The sequence below is a fragment of the Simochromis diagramma genome, unplaced genomic scaffold, assembly GCF_900408965.1.
Source record: "Simochromis diagramma unplaced genomic scaffold, fSimDia1.1 OVJJ01000438.1, whole genome shotgun sequence".
In the NCBI taxonomy this organism is placed as follows: Eukaryota; Metazoa; Chordata; class Actinopteri; order Cichliformes; family Cichlidae; genus Simochromis; species Simochromis diagramma.
Window position 1 is genome coordinate 502,857 of NW_024387263.1, and position 23,474 is coordinate 526,330.

The following is a 23,474-nucleotide window of genomic DNA, read 5'->3' on the forward strand; positions in this document are numbered from 1 at the left end:
CTCGAGCACTGTTTGGACCCCTCATGTGATCAGTGTTTGATTAAACACACTGATCATAAGAGGACTGATGCTTGTGAGCTGTGGACAGACAGATGATGAGCTTCTCCCCATGACATAAGCCATGTTTTGTTTCTGTGGATGGAAAGCACACTTTCTGTGTTTTCTTGCCCTGGTTTTTGGAACATCAGGAAATGAGAACGGTAAGAAAGATCATTGCTTATTATGTAGATTGCTTTATAACATTAAAGCATGCCAATGAGCAGAAGTTCCAAAAGTACAGAGTAGAAGTACAAATACTACTTTTAAAAACTTCTCCAGTACAAGTTGAAGTACTGATTCAACTTCTTTATTCGAGTAAAAGTAAAACGAAACATTAAAAAAAATAAGCAAAGGCACTGAAATTTACTCAAAGTAAGAAGGTAAAGGTAGCTATTTATATGCAAAACTTAATGAGCCTTGTTCTATATTAATGTAATAATGGAATCATATTGGAAGTTCAGAATAAGAACTTAGTTACATTTAATTCTAATTGTACACAGGTTAAATCATGGGTTCAGTCCTTACATTGGTTGTAATGGCTCAGTGTGGGGAAAGGATCATAACTAACAATAATCTTTATGAGAGCTCCAGTAGATTTTCTTAGTGTACAGGCTGTGATCAGCTGACCTGCTGCTCTTTGTTAATGTACACAGCTTAATTCAGCCAGATGTTAGCAGATGTTTCATGAGTTGTCCTGGCTGATTTGTATCCTCACTGACAGTACACTGTTGATACTGTCTTTATATTAGACATTATAAAGTTAGTATGAAGGTGGGATTCAGTAAATGAATCTCAGCACCATCAGTTAAAATTCATGTGAATCTCTGCTACACTTGATGTGAGACAAATGTGACTATGAACCACAGCCACTGTGCAGCAATCCCACTGTTCTTTACTTTAGATCCATCACAGTGCAGCAAACTAACCTGTTTATCCTGCACTAACCTGCAGAGGATTCTCGTGCAGCCTTTAAATAACACAGTCTGCCTCAGTTTGATTTACAGCAGGTTTTACAATATGAAAAAAACATAATGTCAAATGTACAGAACTAATGTGTGATTTTAAGAACATGGGGACTTACATGTGAGTTTTAAATGAGCAGTTCTCACCTTCAAATCTAAGCTCTTTCTTATCTTTCTACATCTCTGAGTGAAGTTGGCTCTATTCTTTTCTCTCCCTGTGAAATAAGCAGCTGGACCTGTAGCTGCGACACATGTGAGACACACACAAATAGTTTGTTTGCTGATGTTTGTTGAGCTGATAGAAACTCTGCATTTCAAATTATCCAATACTTAAAGTCATTCCCTTGCTTGCTCCTCTTCTGTAGCACTAGCAAGATTCGGAAGAACTGCAACTTACAAACCCTGTAGTCATTCTGGTGATGTGGAGGGAAAGGGAAAAATTTTAACCCTTGACATTGGCACATGTGTTACTGTGCAGGCTCACAGTTTGATGTTTGAAAGCTCGAAGTGATGTAAAATAATAATTTCCTGCAAATGCAGTAACAAGCCTGTTTTGAATATGAAAGCAGTAGAAAGTAGATATTTGTTTAAAAATGTAGGGAGTAAAAGTAAAAAGTAGTCAGGAAAGAAAACTATTCAAAGTACACTACTACTACTGCCTTTCACCTGGGGTGAAAGGCGGAGGGTATGGGCCGCCAAAGGTAGATTTGTACTTTGTTACTTCCCACCTCTGCTAATGAGACAGTATGTCTAACATGAAGTATTATTGCTGGAAGACTTTTGTCCGTATGACATGATTGCATCACACAGTTTCTGCAGATTTATCAGCTGCATCTGTGATGGGAATTTTCAATCCACCACATCCCGTCCACGCTTCTGATTATTAACCCTTTCACGCATAGTGGTCACTACAGTGGACAGCCATTCAAATGCTATTTTCTTGTATATGTGTCAGTGTTGATGGTATACTTGCACATAGGGCTGTGCGATATGACCAGAATTTCATATCCCGATATAAGACATTTATCGTCCCGACAACGGGTATATATCACAAAAAATTTACATTTTCTGTAAATTACGTGAATGTCGGGCAATTTGATTTGCGTGAAGTGGTTTTTTTTTGTTTGTTTTGTTGTTGTTTTTTAGCTGGTCCTGCACCTGGAGTCAAGTTTTGTGTTACGATTGATGTTTTCATCGTCGATATATTTTGTTATATCGAACAGCCCTACATGCACTAAACCACTACATTGGAAACTGATGTGTCATTCCATACGAAATTCACAAGTCAGAACGCATGTTGTCCATGTAAGTGGATGTGTGTGTAAAAAAAATATTATATATATATATATATATATATATATTAATATATATATATATATATATATATATATATATATATAAAAACACCCAGCACGCCCCTGCGGGCGGTTTTATCCTTCAAGCTCGGGTCCTCTACCTGCTGGGAGCTTGAGGGTCCTGCGCAGTATCTTAGCTGTTCCCAGGACTGCGCTCTTCTGGACAGAGATCTCCGATGTTATTCCCGGGATCTGCTGGAGCCACTCGCCTAGCTTGGGAGTCACCGCACCTAGTGCTCCGATTACCACGGGGACCACCGTTACCTTCACCCTCCACATCCTCTCGAGCTCTTCTCTGAGCCCTTGGTATTTCTCCAGCTTCTCGTGTTCCTTCTTCCTGATATTGCTGTCATTCGGAACCGCTCATCGATCACTACGGCCGTCTTCTTCTGTTTGTCTACCACCACTATGTCCGGTTGGTTAGCCACCACCATTTTGTCCGTCTGTATCTGGAAGTCCCACAGGATATATATTATATATATATATATATATATATAATATATATATATATATATATATATACAACACACACACACAACCCACACACACACACCCACACACACACCACACACACACGGAAAGGTTAAGATAATACCAATACCACTGCTTACTTGTGAATGCACATATAGCTGGAGTCCACACAAGGAGCATGGGACAATTAAATATTATCAGAAGAGAATGTTGCAAGCACCTAGAAGCTAGGTGTCTCTGTCTTGGTTCTTGTGTTGTTGTTTGTGCTGTGCTTTATTATTTAGCTGCATTGGCTTCATGCAGGCCCACTGTGCTTGGGATGTAAAAGCTGCTTTCTGCTCTTCTCCTTCCCACTGCTCTGTGTCCTGATTTTTGACACCCGCCTCCTGAATTAGAGTTGATTAGCTGCAGAATGAATCCTCTTCCTTTTCTCGTTTACAAACTTCTTTCTGTCTTGTTTCACAACTGTGTGGTTAGTGTAATGGGGGAGAAATGATCTGTACACTATTTAGTGACCCAGGGCCCAAATCTACACAGTGACAACACACTAAGCATTTAGTCTAAAATATCTAAAGGTCTAAATCTTCTAACGATAGTTGATTTATGTACCTCATAAAGTGCCTTTTAGTGTAATACGCTTATTTAGGAATTTAAAATCGTAAATACATTTGAACAGTAAAGTGGGAGGTAAACTGGGGATTCTGGGTAATTTTGAAGCATAGCATGTATGTATCTGTTGCAGTCCCTGTTTTAAAACACTGGATTAAAATCTGGCTTCTTCCTCAAGGGCCAGAAGTCGTCCACAAGTGGTTGTATCAGAAGGAAGTGACGCATTCTTGCCCTGCTCCGTCAGCACCCAAGCCTTGTACAGCAGCTCTTTGACTGGAGAAAGGGACGAATAAACAAGGATGGGTTCATGTATGAACCCTGACCGTCATTACAAAACCGGCCTTAAAGGTCAACATGACCAGGTTCAAAGGACGGGTCTCACATTTCCTCAACAGCTGCAGTTTCGGTAACGCCTCGATTGTGATCAGAAACACCACGATCAGCGACGGTGGAAGCTACACCTTCACTTTCCAAAAATCTGGAGCCAGAACAAATATTCAGCATTAGAACTTGTTGTTCGTAAGTATTATTTTTCCTTCTTCTTTTTAAGAATCCTAAATAATGAAACTGAAGAACATGCATCCTACCTCTCAAATTAGCTATTTGCTACTTAGACCCAGTGGCTTTTAAAAGCAGATTATATGATTAGATTTGCATATAGTTTTTGCATTGGAAAAAACATTTTGCCAGCACTGTAAGGATGAGAAGTTATTGTTTGTAATACTACATTTTTATTCTTTCTTTCAGGATACAGTTTAAAAGACAGAAGAAGAGAAAATGCACGTGAGTGATGATGTTACTGGTGTCTACACCTGTTTGTGCTGCAACTCTGTAGGCCTCACCCAAAAAGAATATATTTTCATGTTAAATTTCTTTCTTTCACATTGGAAAAAAAAAAACGTTTAAAAGATTCAGTGCCAGCGTTTAACATAAAGCGCCCACAGTTAACACATTTACACCCTTATTCTTTCAGGGTTAACAGGAATTTTTGAAAGACAGCATTTGCTCCATGTCTTGTAGTTTGTGACCTTGCAAACCTGCTACATGCATAAAAGTCTGTTTAACAGATAAAAGGCTAGGGTTAATGAGATATCAGTAAGATCTGTGTTGCTCTGTCATGTTAAGACCTAACCATGATGTCACTGATCTCTACGTCTGCACTCTTTACGAGCCAAATCAGATTATTTTTCGGGCACATGATCCAAGTTTGATACAAATTCTCTGTTGAAGAGACGTTTTTGAGCTGTTGAGCTGTACATTAATAATACCAAGAAATGAAGCCATGCTTTAAAGTTACAGCAGCGCAAACAGTGTAAATTGCATGATCACAGGAATCGCATGTATTTAGCTAGTGATGCAGAAAATGCATAAATATCTATTGTAACAGACTGATCCCAGACTGCTATCAGATTTGATTAACATAGCTGAAACTCCAGCAAGTCAAACAGATCTGTCAAGAGTAAATTAAGTCATTAAATTTAACTTTTGCTCTAGCCTCAAACTAAAGTGATTTCTACTTGCCCTTCACCAGACTGTAGAATATTGTCAGACCTGAAAAAACCGAGGTAACCTCTAAAGTTTAGAGCTTCAGAGCTCTAACACGCACCTGCCAGGTTAGAAATAAACAACAGTTAAATGTGCTAAAATGCATGACTTCATAAAATTCTCTCAACAACAGAGGAAAGCAAATTAACAAATAAAAATTCTTGACCACTGTCATACCTGTTCTGTCTGACTGGTTTTCTTGAGGCTGACACTAAGAATACCTGTCTTTGTCAAAGTTATTTCTTAGTATAAACCTCAAATCACCACATCACATTTTAGAAATAATCAGTGCGTATGTCCTTGAGAGTTTATAAACAGAGTTGTAGCACTCATTGCAGATGTAGAAATCAGTGACATCATCAATCATTTTCTCTCCACTCATCCACTGACTGAATGATGATGTACATCATAGTGTCAAACTCTGGCCCGCGGGCCAAATTTGGGCCGCAGCCTAATTACATTTGGCCCGCGAAGCCATACCAAATTACTATTAGAGCTGGCCTACTGGTATTATACAGCTAATATATAATATATATATTGTTTAGTATATATTATATATTTAATAATATATATATATTATATATTATTAAATATATAATATATATATTATATATTATATTGCTTGTTCCATATTCAGTTTTTCAGTAAAACATGTTTGAGTCCATAGAAAAGATTCATTCTCATATCTGGAGGAATAAATAGATTTCATAATATTAACGTTAGCCTGCGACTTTGTTCCAGTTTGAATTTTGGCCCACTGTGTATTTGAGTTTGACACCCCTGATGTACATGATACAGTTAAGATGCTCTAGATCGTCATTTGAATCATTGTGTTAAGTGACATAATCAGTATCAGTGAAGAAACAAATTGGTCGTTTATTTTTATATGTACCGCTTGATTGTTACAGCGTAAGACACAGTTAAACTTCAGGACCTCAGGCACTGTTCATGGAGTGTGTTTTTCTTTCTCTCAGCTGAACATGGGATACACATGCACACGCACGAAACATGTACACTGATACGCACTGTCACCCTCCCTCCCCCAAATCCAACGCCTCCTCCCATGCTTACCTCCCGTCCGATGTGGACACCAGATCAGCCGGAGCGCAATCGAAGATTGCAGCGGTCCCAGATCAGCTGTACACTCTGGAATACTCTCCCACGTTGCTTGTCTGTGGTTTAATGTGTTACGGTGTGATGATATGTGTGCATTCTTTTTCTCCTGAATTATGCTTTTGTGTTACACTGTTTTTTCCTTTTGCTACTTAGCCTGACCTGTCTCCCCAATGTGATGTTTGTGTATTGTATGTACGGTGGCAAGGTCTGTCATCTCAGTTGTGGGCAACTGACAAATAAAGGCTATATCATCTCATTCATACATGCATAAATGAATAATAAAGTCTGACCAGCTTATTTTGTGTGTTTACAGGTGCAGCTCCAAAACCTATTGTCTGGCTAGTTAAAGACACAGAGGACCAAGTACAGCTGCACTGTGTGGTTCCAGGCGCCTTTCCCAAACCTGAGGTACTGTGGAAGGAAAGTAATGGAGACATCTTTCCTGCTGAGCCACAGGTGTTATACAGAGGAGACCACTACTACATCACCCTCCTCATCACTCTGACTGCCACAAACACAGGCCTCTTCCATTGTGTGGCCACACAGGAGGAGATTGGCCATGTGATTGATGCTGAAATCAGTGTTCCAGGTGAGATTCCCTCTCGTCATGTTTTCATCTGTGAATAATTTTATATGTGCAACGTCGTGAGTGTGTGGAGTTTATAATCAGCATGTTAACTGCTGTGTTTCAGATAAACAGTTTAAGTCCTCCTATGGAGATGGTGTGCTGGCAGGTTTATTTTGTGCTGGATTTGTTACTGGTGCATCTGTAGTTCTAGTTCTTTGTGTTTGTACGTCAGAAAGAACTACATCAAGAAAGGTAAGTTTATGATAATTGTAACAATGTTTTTGTCTCATGTAGACATAAATATACCAGATACTTTAAGCTTTCTTCTTTAAATATTCTTCATAGGTGTTTTTTCCTGATTCATATTTAGTTTATACATCTAGGTGTGTTTTAGCCATGTTCATTTCATGGTCAATGTGTTCAAAAAAGGTCTGGAGACATGGACGAGGCTCTGTCATGGTTTGGTGCTGTATTTCAGCCAGTGGTGTTGGAGGTCTTTTTCAAAAAAAAAAAACAAACCTTAGACTCAAACGTTAGAACAGGCTTTTCCCCGCAGCACGCCGTGTAATAAATACAAAGAAACGGCGGCCGTTACAACTTATGTCTAAAAATGTATCGCTTCATGCATCGGTTAAAACAGTCGACTCCAGCTACACGACGCCCAGCTGGAAACACTTCACGCAAGTCGAGCTGCCCGAGATTCACAGAACTTACAGAAAATGTTACATTTTGTGATTTATATCGTTATCGGGATGATAGATGTCTTATAGCGGGATATGAGATTTTGGTCATATCGCACAGCCCTAATATACACACTGTCAGACATTGACAGTTTTTTTTGTTTTGTTTTTTTTAAATAGGAAATTTACATTCAAAGCACAACCTTTGAGTTTTAAATGAGATTGTGAATAAAATATTGCATTGGCAAATTGTGTTTATGTGGCCAGATAACCAAACCAGGATTCCCCGTTCACTGTGTGATGGAATCTACCATGATTCAGATTCCACTGAATGTTCTCCATCAGATACCGCAGGATGTTACAGTAGAACCTGCACTAGCAACCTGATCCTGGAGAATACATTTGTGGTGCAATAAGGGGGAATAAGCCTGTTCATATTCTTTCTCCTCATCGGCTGCCTTCTGAAGCTAGCTTTAGAAACTAAAATCGTAAATGTCATGAGGTGATTTCATAGATGTATGTTTGACTGACTCCAGAGTCAGACTCAGGCTTAAATCAGCTGTTAAACACAAAAGAAATCCCGTGGTTGCTTCAACCCAGAGAAACTCTTCAGTCTCCACTCACTCATCATGTTTGAGAATAGACAGTTGAAAGATGCTTGCAAGTGTTATTGACAGAACCAGTAATGATTTCTGTATTACATAAAGGTGCTGACGTTATGTCATTTCTGTTTTATTCTTTTGTTTTTCCCCTGGCAGTTTCTGCTCCGAAGACTAACGGTTCGTGTAATGGGGAATCAAGCCAGCCACTTCAACCACTTTAAAAGTGCCAAAAGATCTGCCTTCTGTTTGGAGAAAAGAATTGATATCCTGTGTGTGTGTGTGGATATCAAATCTGTGCCAGCTTTTTAGTTTACTTGCCACAGTTGGAGCTTTCAGTGACATTTACAGCCAGTGAGCATCTGTGGTGAGAAAAAGTGCCTTCCTCTCTCCTTGGCTTTTACAATCAAGTTCAATTTTGCATAGGACTGCACTGCTGTAGACAATGAACTTCTGAAAGGGTGCTCAGTTACACTTATTGTTTTGTTTGTTGTTTTCTAAATTTGCAAAGCAAAGCACTCTTTTAATTTTTTTTTAAAGTCTTACTCAGGGTCACATGTGAAATTATGCAAGAGGAAAAATGTATATTTTAACTATACTCCATGTGCTACTGGAAGATCTTTGCTGTTATTTTGGGTGTGACTTGGATATCCACTTTAACCTCAGGAGTTTTTATATACAGGAAAATATACACATACATTCATAGGAGATCTTTGTGAAACAACAACATTGTCTTTGTCATACTGGTTTTGGTAAATACGTTTCTAGTAGTGACAAATGGGCATTACAATGACGCAGTTTAACATAACACTTTACTAAATCCAAAACCACTTACAGTGTGTGAAAGAAGTTTCACAAAGTTTCATATTTTTAGTGTTTTATACCGGTGAATGAGCTCAAACCAAAAGGATCCAGAAGATTGATCACAGAAAGCTTTACATGAGGACTTCCATTTTCCAGTAACTTCCAGTTTGACAGAGTTAAACAGAAATTGTTAATGTAGCTAAAAGAGAAACTCAACGAAGGGAAATGGATTGTATCTCATATCCACTGAGTTTACCTCAGAGGTCAGAGCGGGAACATCTGAATCTTTTCTATGCAAAAGTAGGACGGACCAAGCTTTACACATACCCAGCAGTTTGGACCAGCTTTGAGATTTCTTTTTTTTCCCCACAAAACCCAAATGATATTCTCTAATGTGTGTTTGGAGGACTGTGATGCTAATGCGTCTGTCTTCAGTTGAGAACAAAGTGAAGAATTTTGACTTTGGCTCTTGTAATTTGATGTCTGAGACACAGGCCAAGTTACTCATCTTTGTACACGAACAATGATAGTTCTCACTGGAAAATATCAGACCTTTAAGGCAGATGAAAGGTAAAGTGACTAAAATGAACTCAGAACTGAAATTTGTATTTTTTAAACCAGCAGTACAATAAGTCGGTACTAAAAATGAGCCATGTCACTGATGTGAAAAAGAAAAGGGAAATTAATCAGTGTGAAAGTTCAAAATCAATTTATTCCACTTTTTCTCACCAGCAGCACTTTATAAAGGGATGAAATTAATATTGAGCAGTATTAAGTTCAGGTTTAGAACTCCGAAAGAGTTTCTCATGTAGCCCCTTAGTAAAATTTGTTGCTCTGCTTTATATTATTTATTCTTATGTATGGTGTACAGTGGTGTATTATATTATTTTGGAGAAGCACTGGTTGTTCTGCCTCATTGCCATGTGATGGTATCATGACTGATTGTTACACCAAATCTGTCCATTCGTTGGAGTTTTAATGCACTGCTTTGTAATAATAATAAAATGTATTGTTTATTTACAAAAACATCTTTCTGTTGCTGAATGTTGAGCTAGTAAAAATGAATAAGCTTTGATAGATAAGATGTGTCCTCAAAGTCACTAATGTTGGGAACTTTGCGCTGAAAACACTTAATATCCAGCAGAGTGAAGCTGACCCCCCACCCACTTGAAACGTAAAGGCAAATAGGCGGAGCGGTTAGTGCTACGTTTGTGCAGATTTGTGCAGGTAAAATTAGCGTTTGTGCTGCTATGATTTGAGATATCCTGTTATGGTTTACTGCTGAAAAATGTCTTTTTCAAATGACCTTTCACTTTGTGTTCACTTGTTCAATAAAGTTCTCTTAAAAAAACCCTCTTGTTGTATTTAATCAGCTAAATTTGTAATGAGTGTATTTTTTTTTTAACTTCCATTTCTTTACTTCAATCACTTTTTGTTCATAAAACCACGATGCAAATGCTTGAGTATTTATTTTTTTTAGAGTGGATTAAAAAAACTTTATTGAAAACTACATTTGAACATTTTACACTCCCATGAACACTTTGAGAAACGAACAAGCTAGCAGTCTTTTGCATCAAATACACATTTTCGGGCAGAAAAAACTATTATTTGGCATTACTGTGTCTGAAGGATTCTTAGAACAGCGTTCATCTGATTTCTGAACAAGGTAAGCTTACGTTTAAAATACTGAGGTTTTACTGAGTTAATACATGATATAGCTAACTGTCTGGATCAAAAGGATTTTTTTTTCAATGTTAAACATTTTCAAAAATGTCCAAGAAAAAAGTTTCTAAAGCACTTTAAAACATGTAGCACACTGGACTAAAGTGCTGTACAGTACATGGGTTAAATACTCAGACTCAATTTAATAAACTCACAAATTCAATAGCTCCATCTTAAAAACAATAATTCCACAAAATATGAAAGTGTAGATTGGTGGAGAACTTGGGGGAGGGGTTGCCCCTGGCTGTATATATAGTTCAGAAATCACATTTTGCTCCATCATAATCAGTGTGTGTTTTTTTTTTTTTAGATGCCTCGAAAGCCATCTGTAGACAAGGTTTCCATTTTTGCAGTTCTTTGCAATTCAAAAGAGGCCATAGTCCAAAATGGCAAAATAGCCACTCCAGCTGCATCAGCCTGGAAAGAGCTGAGTCAGCAGCTAGAAGACAAGATGTCAGCAAAGGCCCTGTACACTTCTGTGAAGCTAAATAGACACAACATCTGGTCAGCTTTGGAAATCAGTGATCAGGAAAGTAATAGTGAAGGAGAGTTCGATTCACATTGCATTTCTCCTGGACAAGAAAACTGTCAAGCTTTTGAACTAGAAGTCCCTTTTGAGGACTGGGTTAAATTTATTCCTGAAAAGGTTGAATACAATGACAAGTTTTCTCCTACCCAAAAAAGGGAATACACAATTTTGAAACCTGGCACTTGGACTCATATCATCAACGATCTTATATGGAAGAAGATCAAAAATACATGTACACTTGTGTTCCGTAGAGCAAAGGTCCATCCAACTGTCAACAATAAATATCTGGACATCAGAGGCGACTGTAAGGAGTGTCATGGCCAGTTAGAAATGTCATGTGACAGACAGCCAGCAATTAATAGTCCAATGGTGCTCCAGTGTTTCATGAGAAATACAGATTTCTCCCTGCACACTGGCCACTCCAAGCGGTTCATGTCTGGAAACCTGCGTGAACAGATCGCTAAAGAGCTGTGTGAGGGCAGAATGGAACCAGCTGTATGGAGGTCAGCGAGGGCAGCAGATCTGATGGATGTTGGAGATCCTGAGCCAAGCCACCTTCCCAATTTTGCCACTCTGCGAAAAGCCAAACAAGAGAGAAAAGACTTGGAATTAGGAGATAAGGACCCCATTGCATCTCTGCAATTGTTAAAATATAGTGTTCCTCACAGTGGTAGCATCCGAGATATTGGACTGGACAAGTTTTTTTGTCACTACTGGAGTCAAACACAGATGCATGTTTATAAGACATTGTCAAAAAAATCTCCCCCAACTGTGTGTTTTGATGCAACCGGTTCAGTTGTGAAAAAAACTGCTGAGACCAAATGGCAAATCTGGCCATATCTTCCTTTATCAGGGTATTCTGAAAGAAAACAATTGCCCCAGTGGTGCAAATGCTGTCAGAGAAACATGATGTTAATGCCATCGCAAACTGGTTGACAGAATGGATTTGTGCAGGTGCACCTGTGCCAAAGGAAGCTGTGAGTGACTTTTCTCTGGCAATTCTGGGAGCTCTGGTCAAGGCTGATCCTGATCTGAAGTCCTACCTTAATGAATGCTTTCATGTCCTTCTTGGAACCCAGTCTGCCAAACTCCCCCCTTGTTTTATCAGGGTTGATGTTGCGCACTGCATCAAGATGATATGCCAGTGGGACTGCCTGAAGAAGAAAACACATCGTGTTAAAGATTTCTTTGTCAGGTCATTAGCAAACCTTCTTCAGTCTCAATGTTTGGACCATGCAAAACAGCTCCTACATGCTATCACTGTTGTGGCCCTCAGTGAGGCAGAAGGTGATGACAGTTCTGGAGCACCTCTTCCTTCAGAAAGGTGCAAGAAATACTTGAAAGCCCAAATTGCTCAAGACTCCATCATCATTCCAGATGAACAGACGGAGGAAAGTGAGAGACTGGATTCAGTGGATGAGATCCAGACTGACCTACGACAGTGGGTAACAGAAATATGTGAGGAGAGCAGGTCACTTGCTGCAGCAAACGGGGATAGAGATAATATTCACTTTCTCCCTGAGATCATTCCTCATATAATAAGACTGGCAAGTTACTTGCCACTCTGGACAGGAATAATGGTCCCTCTCTTCCAAAGCACCAGCATCACAGCAAGTTCAGCCACTGTTGAAGCTGTTGTTCAAAAACATAAAACATGGCCTTTTCAAACATGACAACTTGCCTCTTCGAGTCGATCGCTTCATTGCTCGTCATCTTTCCTTCATCGAGGGAAATATGCGGATTTGTTCTGCAAAAGAAAAGGTCAAAGATGAGCCAACAGTGGGATCACTGAAAGTCACAGATGCCAATTCTGGATCCATGACGACTCACAATGCAGAAGACAAAATAAAAATGGATGCTCACCCGTTTGTGGGATCTGATGCTGCCACAAACATTCTTCCGGCTGATGGGGATGCAGTTGAGAACTGGAGGGGCCTAGCTGTTCCACCCAAAAAAAAGGAAGAGGACTTCCTACCTCTCTTCATGTACCGAATGGCTCCATGCAGATGAAACTTTTGGGGCCAAAAGAGTGAAAGTGGGATTATTAAAAAATGGAAACCTCCATCAGCCTATTAGATTAGGGGAATCGACAATCTCTGTGCTCAATACCTGTGCATTTGATGCATTTTTTCAGTGCTTATGTTGTGCCTTCTGTGACAGCTCCACATTTCAAAATGCTGTTCTGAAAGACAGTGAAAACCCAGTCCTGCAGCTGGTGAAAGCCATTGCCACAGATGGTGTGACCCAACAAACCTACAGAAGGAGAGCAGAGCTGCTTAGTGTAATGTTTGAAGCTGTCTCGTTGAGGTCTGCTGCGATCCAAATCGATGCTCAGTGCAATATCTCCGCTGTAATTGCTAAGACAATGAGGAACATCTCAAGTGTTTATTTTACCAAACACTGCTCTTCACAGCACTGCTACCTCAGCAAAGGGATGACAAGGGAAGTGCCATTTGTTTCTCTTGCCATCTCTGTCCTCAAAGAGTCTGGTATGGCTCATCTTGGCACGGCTGTGGAAGCAGGACTTGGCCTACCTGAGTCTACCTGCCTCAGGCCACTCTCCAATCCATCTCTGTGTCCATCAGAATTCAAAACAGAAGACAGCACCACTGGAAATGAGCTCTGTGCAGGGACAGTTACTCACAGCTACAACATTGGAGATATCGTGTGGATTGATACTGACCTTGCAAACCAAACAGAATTTCCACTGAATGAATTTCCCTCCAACCTGGTTCTCCAAGGAAAGTCGTTCACTTTGAGGGCATTAATTGCTTTCCATGGAAAGATGACCACTGATGGTTTGGGGCATTACACTGCATACTGCAGGAGAGCTCCATGTGTGTGGGAGTGCTATGATGACCTGGGAAATGGAGTGACAGGAGCATCTGAAAAGAAAAAAAAATACAACCCCATGCTGTGTTATACACAGTATAATGAGTGCTGCCTGCATTTTTCTGTTTTATTTGGTTCATTACAGTTACATGTGTTCAAAGTGTTCATAGTGTGTGTTATCAGTAAGTTCAGTTTTGCACATAAAGTTAAAGTTCTAAATTAAAAATCTTTTAACACTCTTTTCTTTGTCAGTCTGATGCATATTTGCTTTTACACACCCAGTCACCTTCACCCGTAGCCTTGAAAGTAACCGTTCCATTTTCTGTCAATAATTTTTCTGTATTTGTTTTGTGTTTACCTGGTGGCTTAAGTCAGGGGTCAGCATCCTTTTCATTTCAAAGGGCCCCTTTTCCCCCTGCTGCTACAAAACCTGTCTAGAGCCTAAAAAAAGAAAGAGCCTATAAATATCTAGAAAATGAGTTGTTGTATCGTGTAAGCTATGGAAATGTAAATAAAAATGTTTATTTTTAGATTTGATAAGAAAATGAATCATCAAAGCTTTATATCGGAAAAAAGTATTTGTTAAAATGAAGCCAGCTACGTGAGTCCTTTCCATAATAATTGAAAATTAGGAAAGATGGGCAATGAACTGTTTACTGTAATGAAAATTACAGTAAACAGATTTGAACCTAAGAAACATTAAATCACTTTTAAAAGCCTTGTACATTCAGTGAATAGTCAATGCAGATATTTCATAAAAAAAACAAACTGTTAACAGAACCCTTTCTTGTTGTCTTTATAATAAAAAAATGACTTACTTGGACTTATAAGAGCCACAGTGGAGGGGCCGGAGAGCCACATGTTGCTTTAGAGCCGCAGGTTGAAGATCCCTCGCCTAGGTGCTGTGGAATATGCAGTTTTCTACACGTAGGTAACAACCTATCAAAGCAAACACTTCATTTTTTCTGAGACAGCTACATTAATAATAATAATAATGAACATATATAATTCAAAACAAAATCATAGAGGCCAACTGGGTATGTAAAAAATTATAATAATTTAGGTATACGTGTGTCAGGCTCAGGAGGGACTCGGAGGCAGACCGTCACTAAGGTTCACAATTTATTTACACGTAGACACCAGGTGCGAGTATATACAAGTGAGGGGGCACAGGAAGAGGGTCTCCGGGGAACACAGGCACGGGAAGGGAACGGCTATATACACAATCCACTGAAGCTCAGGTAGCTCGGGCTCCGGTCTTTAGGTCACCGAACGGCGGTCCTCAGGCTGGCGAGAAATCTGGCACAGAGAGGAAAGGCAGATAAATAGTGGCACGACAGAAACTCGGAAAAAGGGCTCAGATAGGTGATGACACTGACGAGTGTTACACAATAATCCAGCGAGGAAGCACTCTCAGCAGCTGCCTTAAGAAGTGAGTGGGATGATTGTTTGCAGGTGTCCGAGCCAGGGGCTGGAGCCGTCATGACTCCGCCCCGGTAGAGCGCAGTGCGGGGAAGGGGAGAGAGGGAGATGCAGCACAACAAAAACACTTGTAGCCATACAGAGTCAGCCGAGAAGGCACAGGGTCATGACAACGTGAATCACTTCACATGAAACTCAGTTTTGCCACAGAAAAAATAAAAACTTTAGCCTACCTTGTGTACGTTTCTGCACTAGTAACAAAAGAAATATCGACCTTTCCGCTGAATAAATTGTGTTACTAAAGTGTAAACTAATAAAAGTTAATATGCAGCAAGCCTAGAAAAAGTGCAAAACTCCACAGCTGCTGAAACTCACTGCCACAGACACTGGTGTTATACAGCGTAGGCCGTAATAATTAAAATCATTATATCTCAGATACTGTAGCAGCACAAACGCTAATTTTACCTGCACAAATCTGCACAAACGTAGCACTAAAAGAGTCGACCATTTTGGCCCGTTTTGGAGCAGTCTGGGGGGATGGTGACCTTTGAATGACCTATAAAATAATGTTTAATATCTCAAAAACCGTAGCAGCACAAACGCTAATTTTACCTGCACAAATCTGCACAAACGTAGCACTAACCGCTCCGCCTACGGTATTTGCCTTTACGTTTCAAGTGGGTGGGGGGTCAGCTTCACTCTGCTTTAATATCCTGTTGTTCAAAATAACATGTTTGAATATATCACCACCTGTGCTGAGACTGGATTGGTTTGAAAAGAATGTAAAGGCAATATTTCCCTCTTTCTAATTTTAGGTTCAATTTTGGAAGTTAGAGTTTTAAGTTGGAAAAAACTTTTTTTTACCCAAAGACAAGTCAGAATGCAGTTAAAGCTTGCCAAGACTTTGTGTTAACATGATCATGATCCTGATATTTATTTATACACAAAGATTTAACTTTAACCTCCCAGGACCTCGGGTCCACATGTAGACATCACATTGTGGGTTGTGTAGACCAGGGGTCAGCAACCTTTAACACCCAAAGAGCCATTTGGAGCCGGTTTCCACGCAAAAGAAAACACTGGGAGCCGCAAAAACTTTGTGACATCTAAAATGAAGATAACACTGTATATATTGTTTTTTACCTTTATGCTTTGTGTGGACAAGTAAGGTGTGTTGCTTATGAAATCCATGAAGTGCTACAGAGAAAATTACATTTTATTTATCTAATTAACACATTTTGAACTCTTAAAGAAATATAACAAGAGCAAAGACACCCAGCTGAACTAAAATGATCCATGTAGCAAACAAACTGTTGTGAGCCGCCACCCTCATATCGCCTTTTGGCTTTTGGAGCCTTGACCTGACTTTTAAAAAATAATTGGAAATAAAGCACTATGCTGCTAAAAAAGGAAAAATAGATATTTGCAAAATTCTGCCTAAATATTTTACCTGGTTAATGTGTGTGGCGGGGCGTGGTCTGCGAGAGTCCATGGATGGAAGTTTTGTCCCTACGATTCTCTCCACAGTCATTATGACCCTTAGCAGAGCCTTTCTCTCTGCCTGTGTGGTGTTCCCGTACCAGACAGTGATGCTTGTGGTGAGGATGCTCTCTATCAGTCCTCTGTGGGCCTGGGTGAGAGGGTGATGGTTCAGGCCAGCTTTCCTGAGCAGACTAATGAAATAACTCCCTCCCTGGCATAGCTGGACTGGCCATCGGGGCGATGGGTTTTTTTCCGTTTATTTTCTGTAACGGTATAAACACTGAAAGGTGGCGGATTGGCCAGATGAAGGGAGATGTGTAAAAATAACTCAGTTGTTTGGTGGTGGCTATTGCAGAGCTTCTACAGATTCAGTAACATTAGCACGTTGTTGCGGGAATTGCTGTCTTGTGTGTGACTGGGTGCAGTAAGGAGTGTATGTGATGTGTGTGTGAGCATGCGCGTAAAGGAAACGCGGGGAGCGAAAGAGGGAAAAGAGAGTGAGAGAGTGTGTCATGGGTAGAGGGCGACCGGGAGCAGTGTTCTAACGGGCTACAGGCTATGCAGTGTGTTTCCGAAGTGTGCAGTACTGTTATTAAAGCCTCATCTCTTCAGTACTCCCCGGTGCCTCGGCTGATTTCTGTCTGCCTCACTACTCCACAAAAGTGAAGGGAGTTAACCCCGAAGGAGGACAAACTTCGGCCCTGGAGGAAGCATCTCCCCTCGTGTCTCCCGACCACGGTCAGGGGACTGACGACGAGGAATGGTTAACAACGTGGTGGAGGCCAGCAGATGCAACACGCTGGCAGGTGGATGACGGAAAGGCAGGAGGAGCAGAGACCCGAGGCGGTGAACTGAACCTCAGGTAAGAAGTTATGACCTGCAGTCTGTCTGGGTCAGATATAAACCAAGTTTAGGTGCAGTTTATTTTCGTTATCCTGACTTTTTACAGTCATTTACATTTTCTAGATACTGCACCAGTACTGTGTGTAAAATGCCATCAAAAAGTCAATTAAGTTTTATTCTTTCTCACCTGTCTTTCTGTCTTCTTTCACTTTTTAAAGGTTGCCATGTTAGAAAAAATATTTTGCCCTGCCATGCTGTTTATTGATGTGGCAAATGAATGGTTTATGAAAAAATGTCTAAATCTGTCATCAGTAATCAGTAATGATCATGTCTCACCTCTCCTCTGTCTTAATTTCAGGTTTTCACCATGTGTTGTAGATGGTTTAGGAGGTTAACTCGACCAACAGTCTACTTTCGGGTACTGTTTAGAATACCAGAACAGGGAGGATGGTGTAGGTTTACGTTTATTAGATTGATACATATATACCAACAAGACAGTGTACATCACTGTGACAACAGCGTTTGTTTTCATTCAAAGGCTTTATGGTTTTTCCTATAATACCTGGTGGGCCGGTCTCTAGTCAAAATGCCCGGGACGATTTTTTTTGTCACAGTCCAGCCCTGGTTATTAGTGTGAGTAGGACGGAGCTCAAGAGCAGAATACGACACAAAAGGAAGGAAAGGTGGCAAAAGCAATGGGAGGAAGAGAGGAAAGGGCGATGGTTGTTCAACAACCAAAGGAAAATGGGGGAAATGAGAAGTACAGGACAAAACAGGAGAGAGGAGACGATTATATCTCGACTGAGATTCGGACACACTGGCTTAAATAGCACATTATTTTTAATAGGTAAACACTGTACAGGGGAGTGTGACTGCAGTAGGGAACAGGAAACAATAGAACATGTTTTATTGCATTGTCAGAAGTATGAAATGGAAAGGAGACAACTGATCAAAAAGCTGGACGATATGAAAGTGGAGTTGGACTTGTTTGATTTATTCCGCGTGAGCTCTATAAGTGAAAGCTATCAGGCTGTATTTTGGTTTTTAAGGCAGACCCATTTGTTCGGGAGAATTTGAATATTTTATTTTATTTTATTTTATTTTATTTTAGTCATTTCGGTCCACACTCCACACCAGTGGCGGCGGTAATGCACCATTTTGCTGTTTGCCAACCGCCAATAAACCTATACAGAAGAAGAAGAAGGAGGAAATCGGAAATCGTTTACAAACACGAAGTTTTTGTTTTGTTGCCATTTACGCCCTACAGCTGTAGAAATTAGTTTAACTTGTAGTCTACTAACTTTTTCTATATTGGGATTGCTTATCGGGAGTTCCAAAATCATCCACAGTCACTTTGACTTATATTCAGCCTGATAGCTAAGGCGGAGGATAGCTTCTGTAGCCATAAGCGCTAACTTAAGAGACCTGTCGGACAATGAATCTTTTAAAGATGTTGTCAGCACCAAAGTGTTTGTGGTTGTGTCTCGCCGCTCTGATACTATCTGCATCAGCTGAAGGTGAACCAGGTAAGGATGCCAATGCTAATTTTTAGTTTACGGATATAAGTTCGTAGTCAGACCCAGCATTCATACTACTTAGCTAACTTATGCTAAGGTAGCTAAGTAGTATGAATGCTGGGTCAGACTACATGCTTTCATGTCTTACTGAACTACTGGTGCAAATATATTTGTATATATTTCAAAGACATGCAGTTTGTGGGGATAGGTTAATTGAATAATCCAAATTGTCACTAGGTGTGAATGGTTGTCTGTCCCTGTGTGTTGGCCCTGCGACAGACTGGCGACCTGTCCAGGGTGCACCCTGCCTCTCGCCCTATGACAGCTGGGATTGGCTCCAGCGGCCCCGCGACCCTGAAAAGGATAAGCGGAAGCGAATGGATGGATGGATATTTTAAACTTTACATTTTTATATAAGTGGCTTTCTTATACTTGTGTCACTAAAAACTCAACCTTAAAGGACACATTTTGCTTAAAAAAAGAGTTAAAGCCTCGCTAAACGTCATCATCATCCAGTTTTAGTTAATTAGTAAAGTTAACTAAGATAAAAAAGCCGCCTGCACTGTCAGATGCATTTGGAAGGTGGACCTAAAGTCTTTAAACTCTACTTTCACTACCTCTCCTCCTTGCACCTTCACTGTTCACACCTGTCTTCATCTCATTCAGGTATATTCTGTGTGGTGTAGCTTCTAAACCGGCTAAGAAATATTTTAAAGAGAGGAGTCCTTTCTAAGCCTCCTTACTTAGGTAATAACTAATCACCTTCACACATGCAACAGGTTGCATTTACAGCTTAAAGCGACTTTGACTGTAGTGAGATCAGAAAAGAGAGAGTGATCCAAAACAGTAATACAGTCGTATTACAGCATTTTTATTCCTAAAAGTTCTGAAATCATCTTCACTGTAAAGTTCTTATGAAACACTTTTCAGACCACTTTTCAGGAGTGCAACGGCAAGTCAGTAATTCTATTTTTATCTAAACCTGTAGAAAAGGACGGTGAAATGTTTCTGTAAATGGAATAAAAATTGAACAAATGTTAAACTAATCTAAAATTAAGCTTTAAATAGATCTGGTCTCATTGTTGTCTTGTGGAGAACTTTCTTGGCTAACATTTGCTTAAATGTACTTTAGTATAATTATTTTAAAAAATAATAGCCAGCAGCCAGGCTATTGTTTAACATACATGTAACCTGTTTTTACAGAGCAATGGAACCCCATTGCTCACTATCCCCATTTGGTCCCCATTATGATTAAAAAATGTTTTGTCCTTCAGGTTCACGAATCAAAGTGGTTGTACTAGAAGGAAGTGACGCCATCCTGCCTTGCTCACTCAGCACCAAGGAGAAGATTGAACTAAAGCTGTTTAACTGGAGGAAAGTTGATCCAAATAAACAGGAGGTGTTCAGGTATGATGGAGGCCTTCATTACAATGACGGCCTTCCAGGTCAAGACGAGCACTTCAGCGGACGGGTGTCACATTTTCCACGAGAGCTGCAGTTTGGTAACGCCTCCATCATCATCAAAAATACCGTGGTGCCTGACAGTGGAAACTACACCTGTGATATACATCTGCAACAAAAACAAACGTTCAGCATTGAACTTGTTGTTGGTGAGTATTTTAGTTTTAAGCAAATGTTCGTGTATAAGGAGTGAATTGTATTTTGTTTTTCCACATACTGTACAACTGAGTGTGGACAAAACAACATCAACATTTTAAAAAAAAATTGAAATATGAGTTTTTAGAGAAGGTTTTTTTTCTCCAGATGCATTAACAAAAAATGTGTAACTCGTGTAAATATTTTATTAAATTTATTTATTTATTAAATATCTTTTTTACTCACACAAAAATTCTCATCTGTAGATGCACAAACATAAAATGTTCACATATTTTAGCTCACAAGGTTACAAAACTCAGTTCACAAATACACATTTGATTTACAAGTACAAGATATTTATGACCACAATTTGAGCCCATAGTCATGTGCCTATTATTTGTCTTGCAGAGCCTGTGATGAGAGACAGAGTCTGTGAAATTCTAGGTGAGTAATGATGCTGTTGTCTACATCTGTAACTTGTGTAGCTACACATCTGTTAGCCTCAGCATCTGTCAAACATGTTTAAACTTGCCATAAACAATTTATTAAGATATCACTGAAATGTGTGGTCCTGTCAGTAATGATAGATAAGGAGACATCTGTCCTGAACCTGACTTCAGTATCACTGTTTATTGTTGTCGCCTTGAAGACTGACACAGCACCCGACCTTTTTTAAAAATGTGAATAGGCTGTTGCTGAAAGTGTTGTGGCGTACAAACATGGTATATCATCATTCTGTTGCTGTATTTGCACGTCATGTTTAAGCTGATGCACGTATGACTCTCCTGCACTGTAAACACCTGAGAGCAGCAAATATATTATAAACCTGAGAATTAGTATAACTGTGATGTGGATTTGAAGATGGCAGTGCAGGTCCTGGTGTCAGGCACGTGCTGTGTAGCTAAGTTATGCTGGTTATGCTCGACGTGTCCGTTGTGTTGTGCACTGATTTTCACATCACATCATGTGTCACACAACACAATCTTTGTGGTGCGTCCGCTGGTCTCATGATTTTGCAACTTAATAAGTTGTTGCCACGGCCGCTGCAGTGAACCATCACACGAGTGTACGATATAGTTTTTCCTGCCATTTTAATGATGTTCCAGCACAGAAGCTCAGAGATATAAGGATAGATAGATGGAGTCGTTGGAACAGTTTGAAAACTTGAGTTTGTGGAAAAAACTTTGCACAACACCCTCGACAAAGTCTTGGCTTCTGATTTTGACGATTTCTCCTCCTATATCAGCGCTTATGTGGCAATATTGTCTGAGTGTTCACACCTATCATTCAGGAGAATACTGCAGCGGCTTGTGCCATTACATGTTTTACTGGATATTTTACTGCAGTCAACCCCCCCAGAAATCTAAAAATGAAACTACATCTATGGTCTGAAGCCTTTTCTGAAGGACACACACACACACACACACACACACACACACACACACACACACACACACACACACACACACACACACACACAAACTGTACATTTAAGCATTTTGAACAGGCTCAAGAGCTCCTGTGTTGCAGAAAGTCAGAGTTTGAGTGTGAGAAGTGTTTGTTTCCTGATCCTGTAGCTGCTATGTTAAGCTAACCCTAGCTTATGTGCTAGTGTTGTCTATGTCTAAGCCCTCTGTGAACCCACATCACTGTTAGTTTTTCTTTTTATAAGGACTTTGTGAGGTGCTGGGATTGATTTGTTTCCTAACATATGTTTAATGAATCAGTCAGTTTAAAGACCAATTACCATAATTGTAGTTTTTCTTCAGAAGAGATCACACTTTTTTTTTTTTTATTAAAAGTAATTGAGAGCAGTGACACATTAATTTGTTATTCACGTTGTAATTTAGCTTAACAAATACAAACATTTCTTTGCAGTATTCAGCGTTGTAGTGCTGTGGGTTAAGCAGGTGCTGATTCTTTATTCTTTCTGAGACAGTAAAGGAGGTGAAAAGACTGATCAAGTGATTGACACAGCCTTACTGTGTTCACAGGTGCAGCTCCGAAGCCACTCATTCATGTCCTGAACATCACCAAGGATGAGGTGCTGCTGAAGTGTGAGGTCAGAGGTGCTTTTCCAAAGCCTAAAGTAGAGTGGAGGGACGGGGATGGAAACATCCTTCCTGCTGAGGAGCCACAGGTTTCACACACAGGAGAGCGCTATGACATCACCCTCCTCACCACGGTGACCAGGACAATCATCAGCCCCTTCCTCTGTGTAGCCACACAGGAGGAGATCAGCCATGAGACTGAGCATGAGCTCTACGTCGCTTTCTGTGGTAAGATTTGTTTTTTGGCATTTTGTAGAACAAATACCTGTAGTTGTTGTTTCTGACAGAACGCTTGGAAGAACCTCCTTTCTAAGTAACTTGTAGGTTTGTCTACGTGGGAGAACTTTTACTGAACCACAGCAAATATTTATTTGATGCTCCTTTTTTAACATCAGAGTTGATAAGGGCTTTGTTTTGACCCTTTTGGAATTTTAAATATTGTGTGACTCTGTTAAATTAAAACTTTAATGTGCTTATTCCTCAAATATTGAATTATTTGCTGTGTGGGATTAAAAAGGAAAAACACACACATGACTGCATTTACCTAGAACTGCCGAGGACGCCATTGTTACCCCATAGAAATTAATGCTCGGTTGCCTAGCAACATTATTGTTTACAGACATTGAAGGCTTCTATAATGTGAGCCAGAGCGCTCTATATGAGATTGATAAATAAACATATATGGGACTGTAGTTAAATAAAAGATGAATAATTACTGTCAAGCTGAGGATG

The 23,474-nt window shown here is 39.9% G+C and overlaps 1 protein-coding gene and 2 long non-coding RNA genes across 7 annotated transcripts in view; 1 reads left to right on the top strand and 2 right to left on the bottom strand.

Annotated features, from left to right (window-relative positions):
• Positions 1–23,474, top strand: part of LOC120715370 (butyrophilin-like protein 1) — a 76,327-nt gene that overhangs the window by 45,757 nt on the left and 7,096 nt on the right. The window contains exons 1-4 of one of the 2 annotated variants that reach the window (XM_040002328.1): positions 18,516–19,104; positions 20,370–20,705; positions 21,100–21,135; positions 22,686–22,970. In XM_040002328.1, the coding sequence (XP_039858262.1) occupies positions 19,014–19,104; positions 20,370–20,705; positions 21,100–21,135; positions 22,686–22,970 (748 nt within the window). In that variant the 5' untranslated portion in view covers positions 18,516–19,013. Of the gene's footprint in view, positions 1–18,515; positions 19,105–20,369; positions 20,706–21,099; positions 21,136–22,685; positions 22,971–23,474 lie in introns of those variants that run through there. The other variant, XM_040002327.1, reaches the window with a different exon arrangement.
• LOC120715394 lies at positions 10,766–11,776 on the bottom strand. The gene is made up of 2 exons (XR_005691623.1): positions 11,666–11,776; positions 10,766–11,572 (listed from the first exon to the last, which is right to left on the bottom strand). It is a non-coding gene; the product is annotated as an uncharacterized LOC120715394 (long non-coding RNA).
• LOC120715387 lies at positions 12,419–14,787 on the bottom strand. Of its 4 annotated transcripts, none has more exons than XR_005691615.1 (4): positions 14,650–14,777; positions 14,190–14,272; positions 12,863–13,884; positions 12,419–12,746 (listed from the first exon to the last, which is right to left on the bottom strand). It is a non-coding gene; the product is annotated as an uncharacterized LOC120715387 (long non-coding RNA). The 4 variants fall into 4 exon arrangements; XR_005691616.1 differs by lacking the exon at positions 12,419–12,746 and having other exon boundaries at positions 12,788–13,011; positions 13,109–13,884; positions 14,650–14,776; XR_005691614.1 differs by lacking the exon at positions 12,419–12,746 and having other exon boundaries at positions 12,788–13,571; positions 13,683–13,884; positions 14,650–14,772.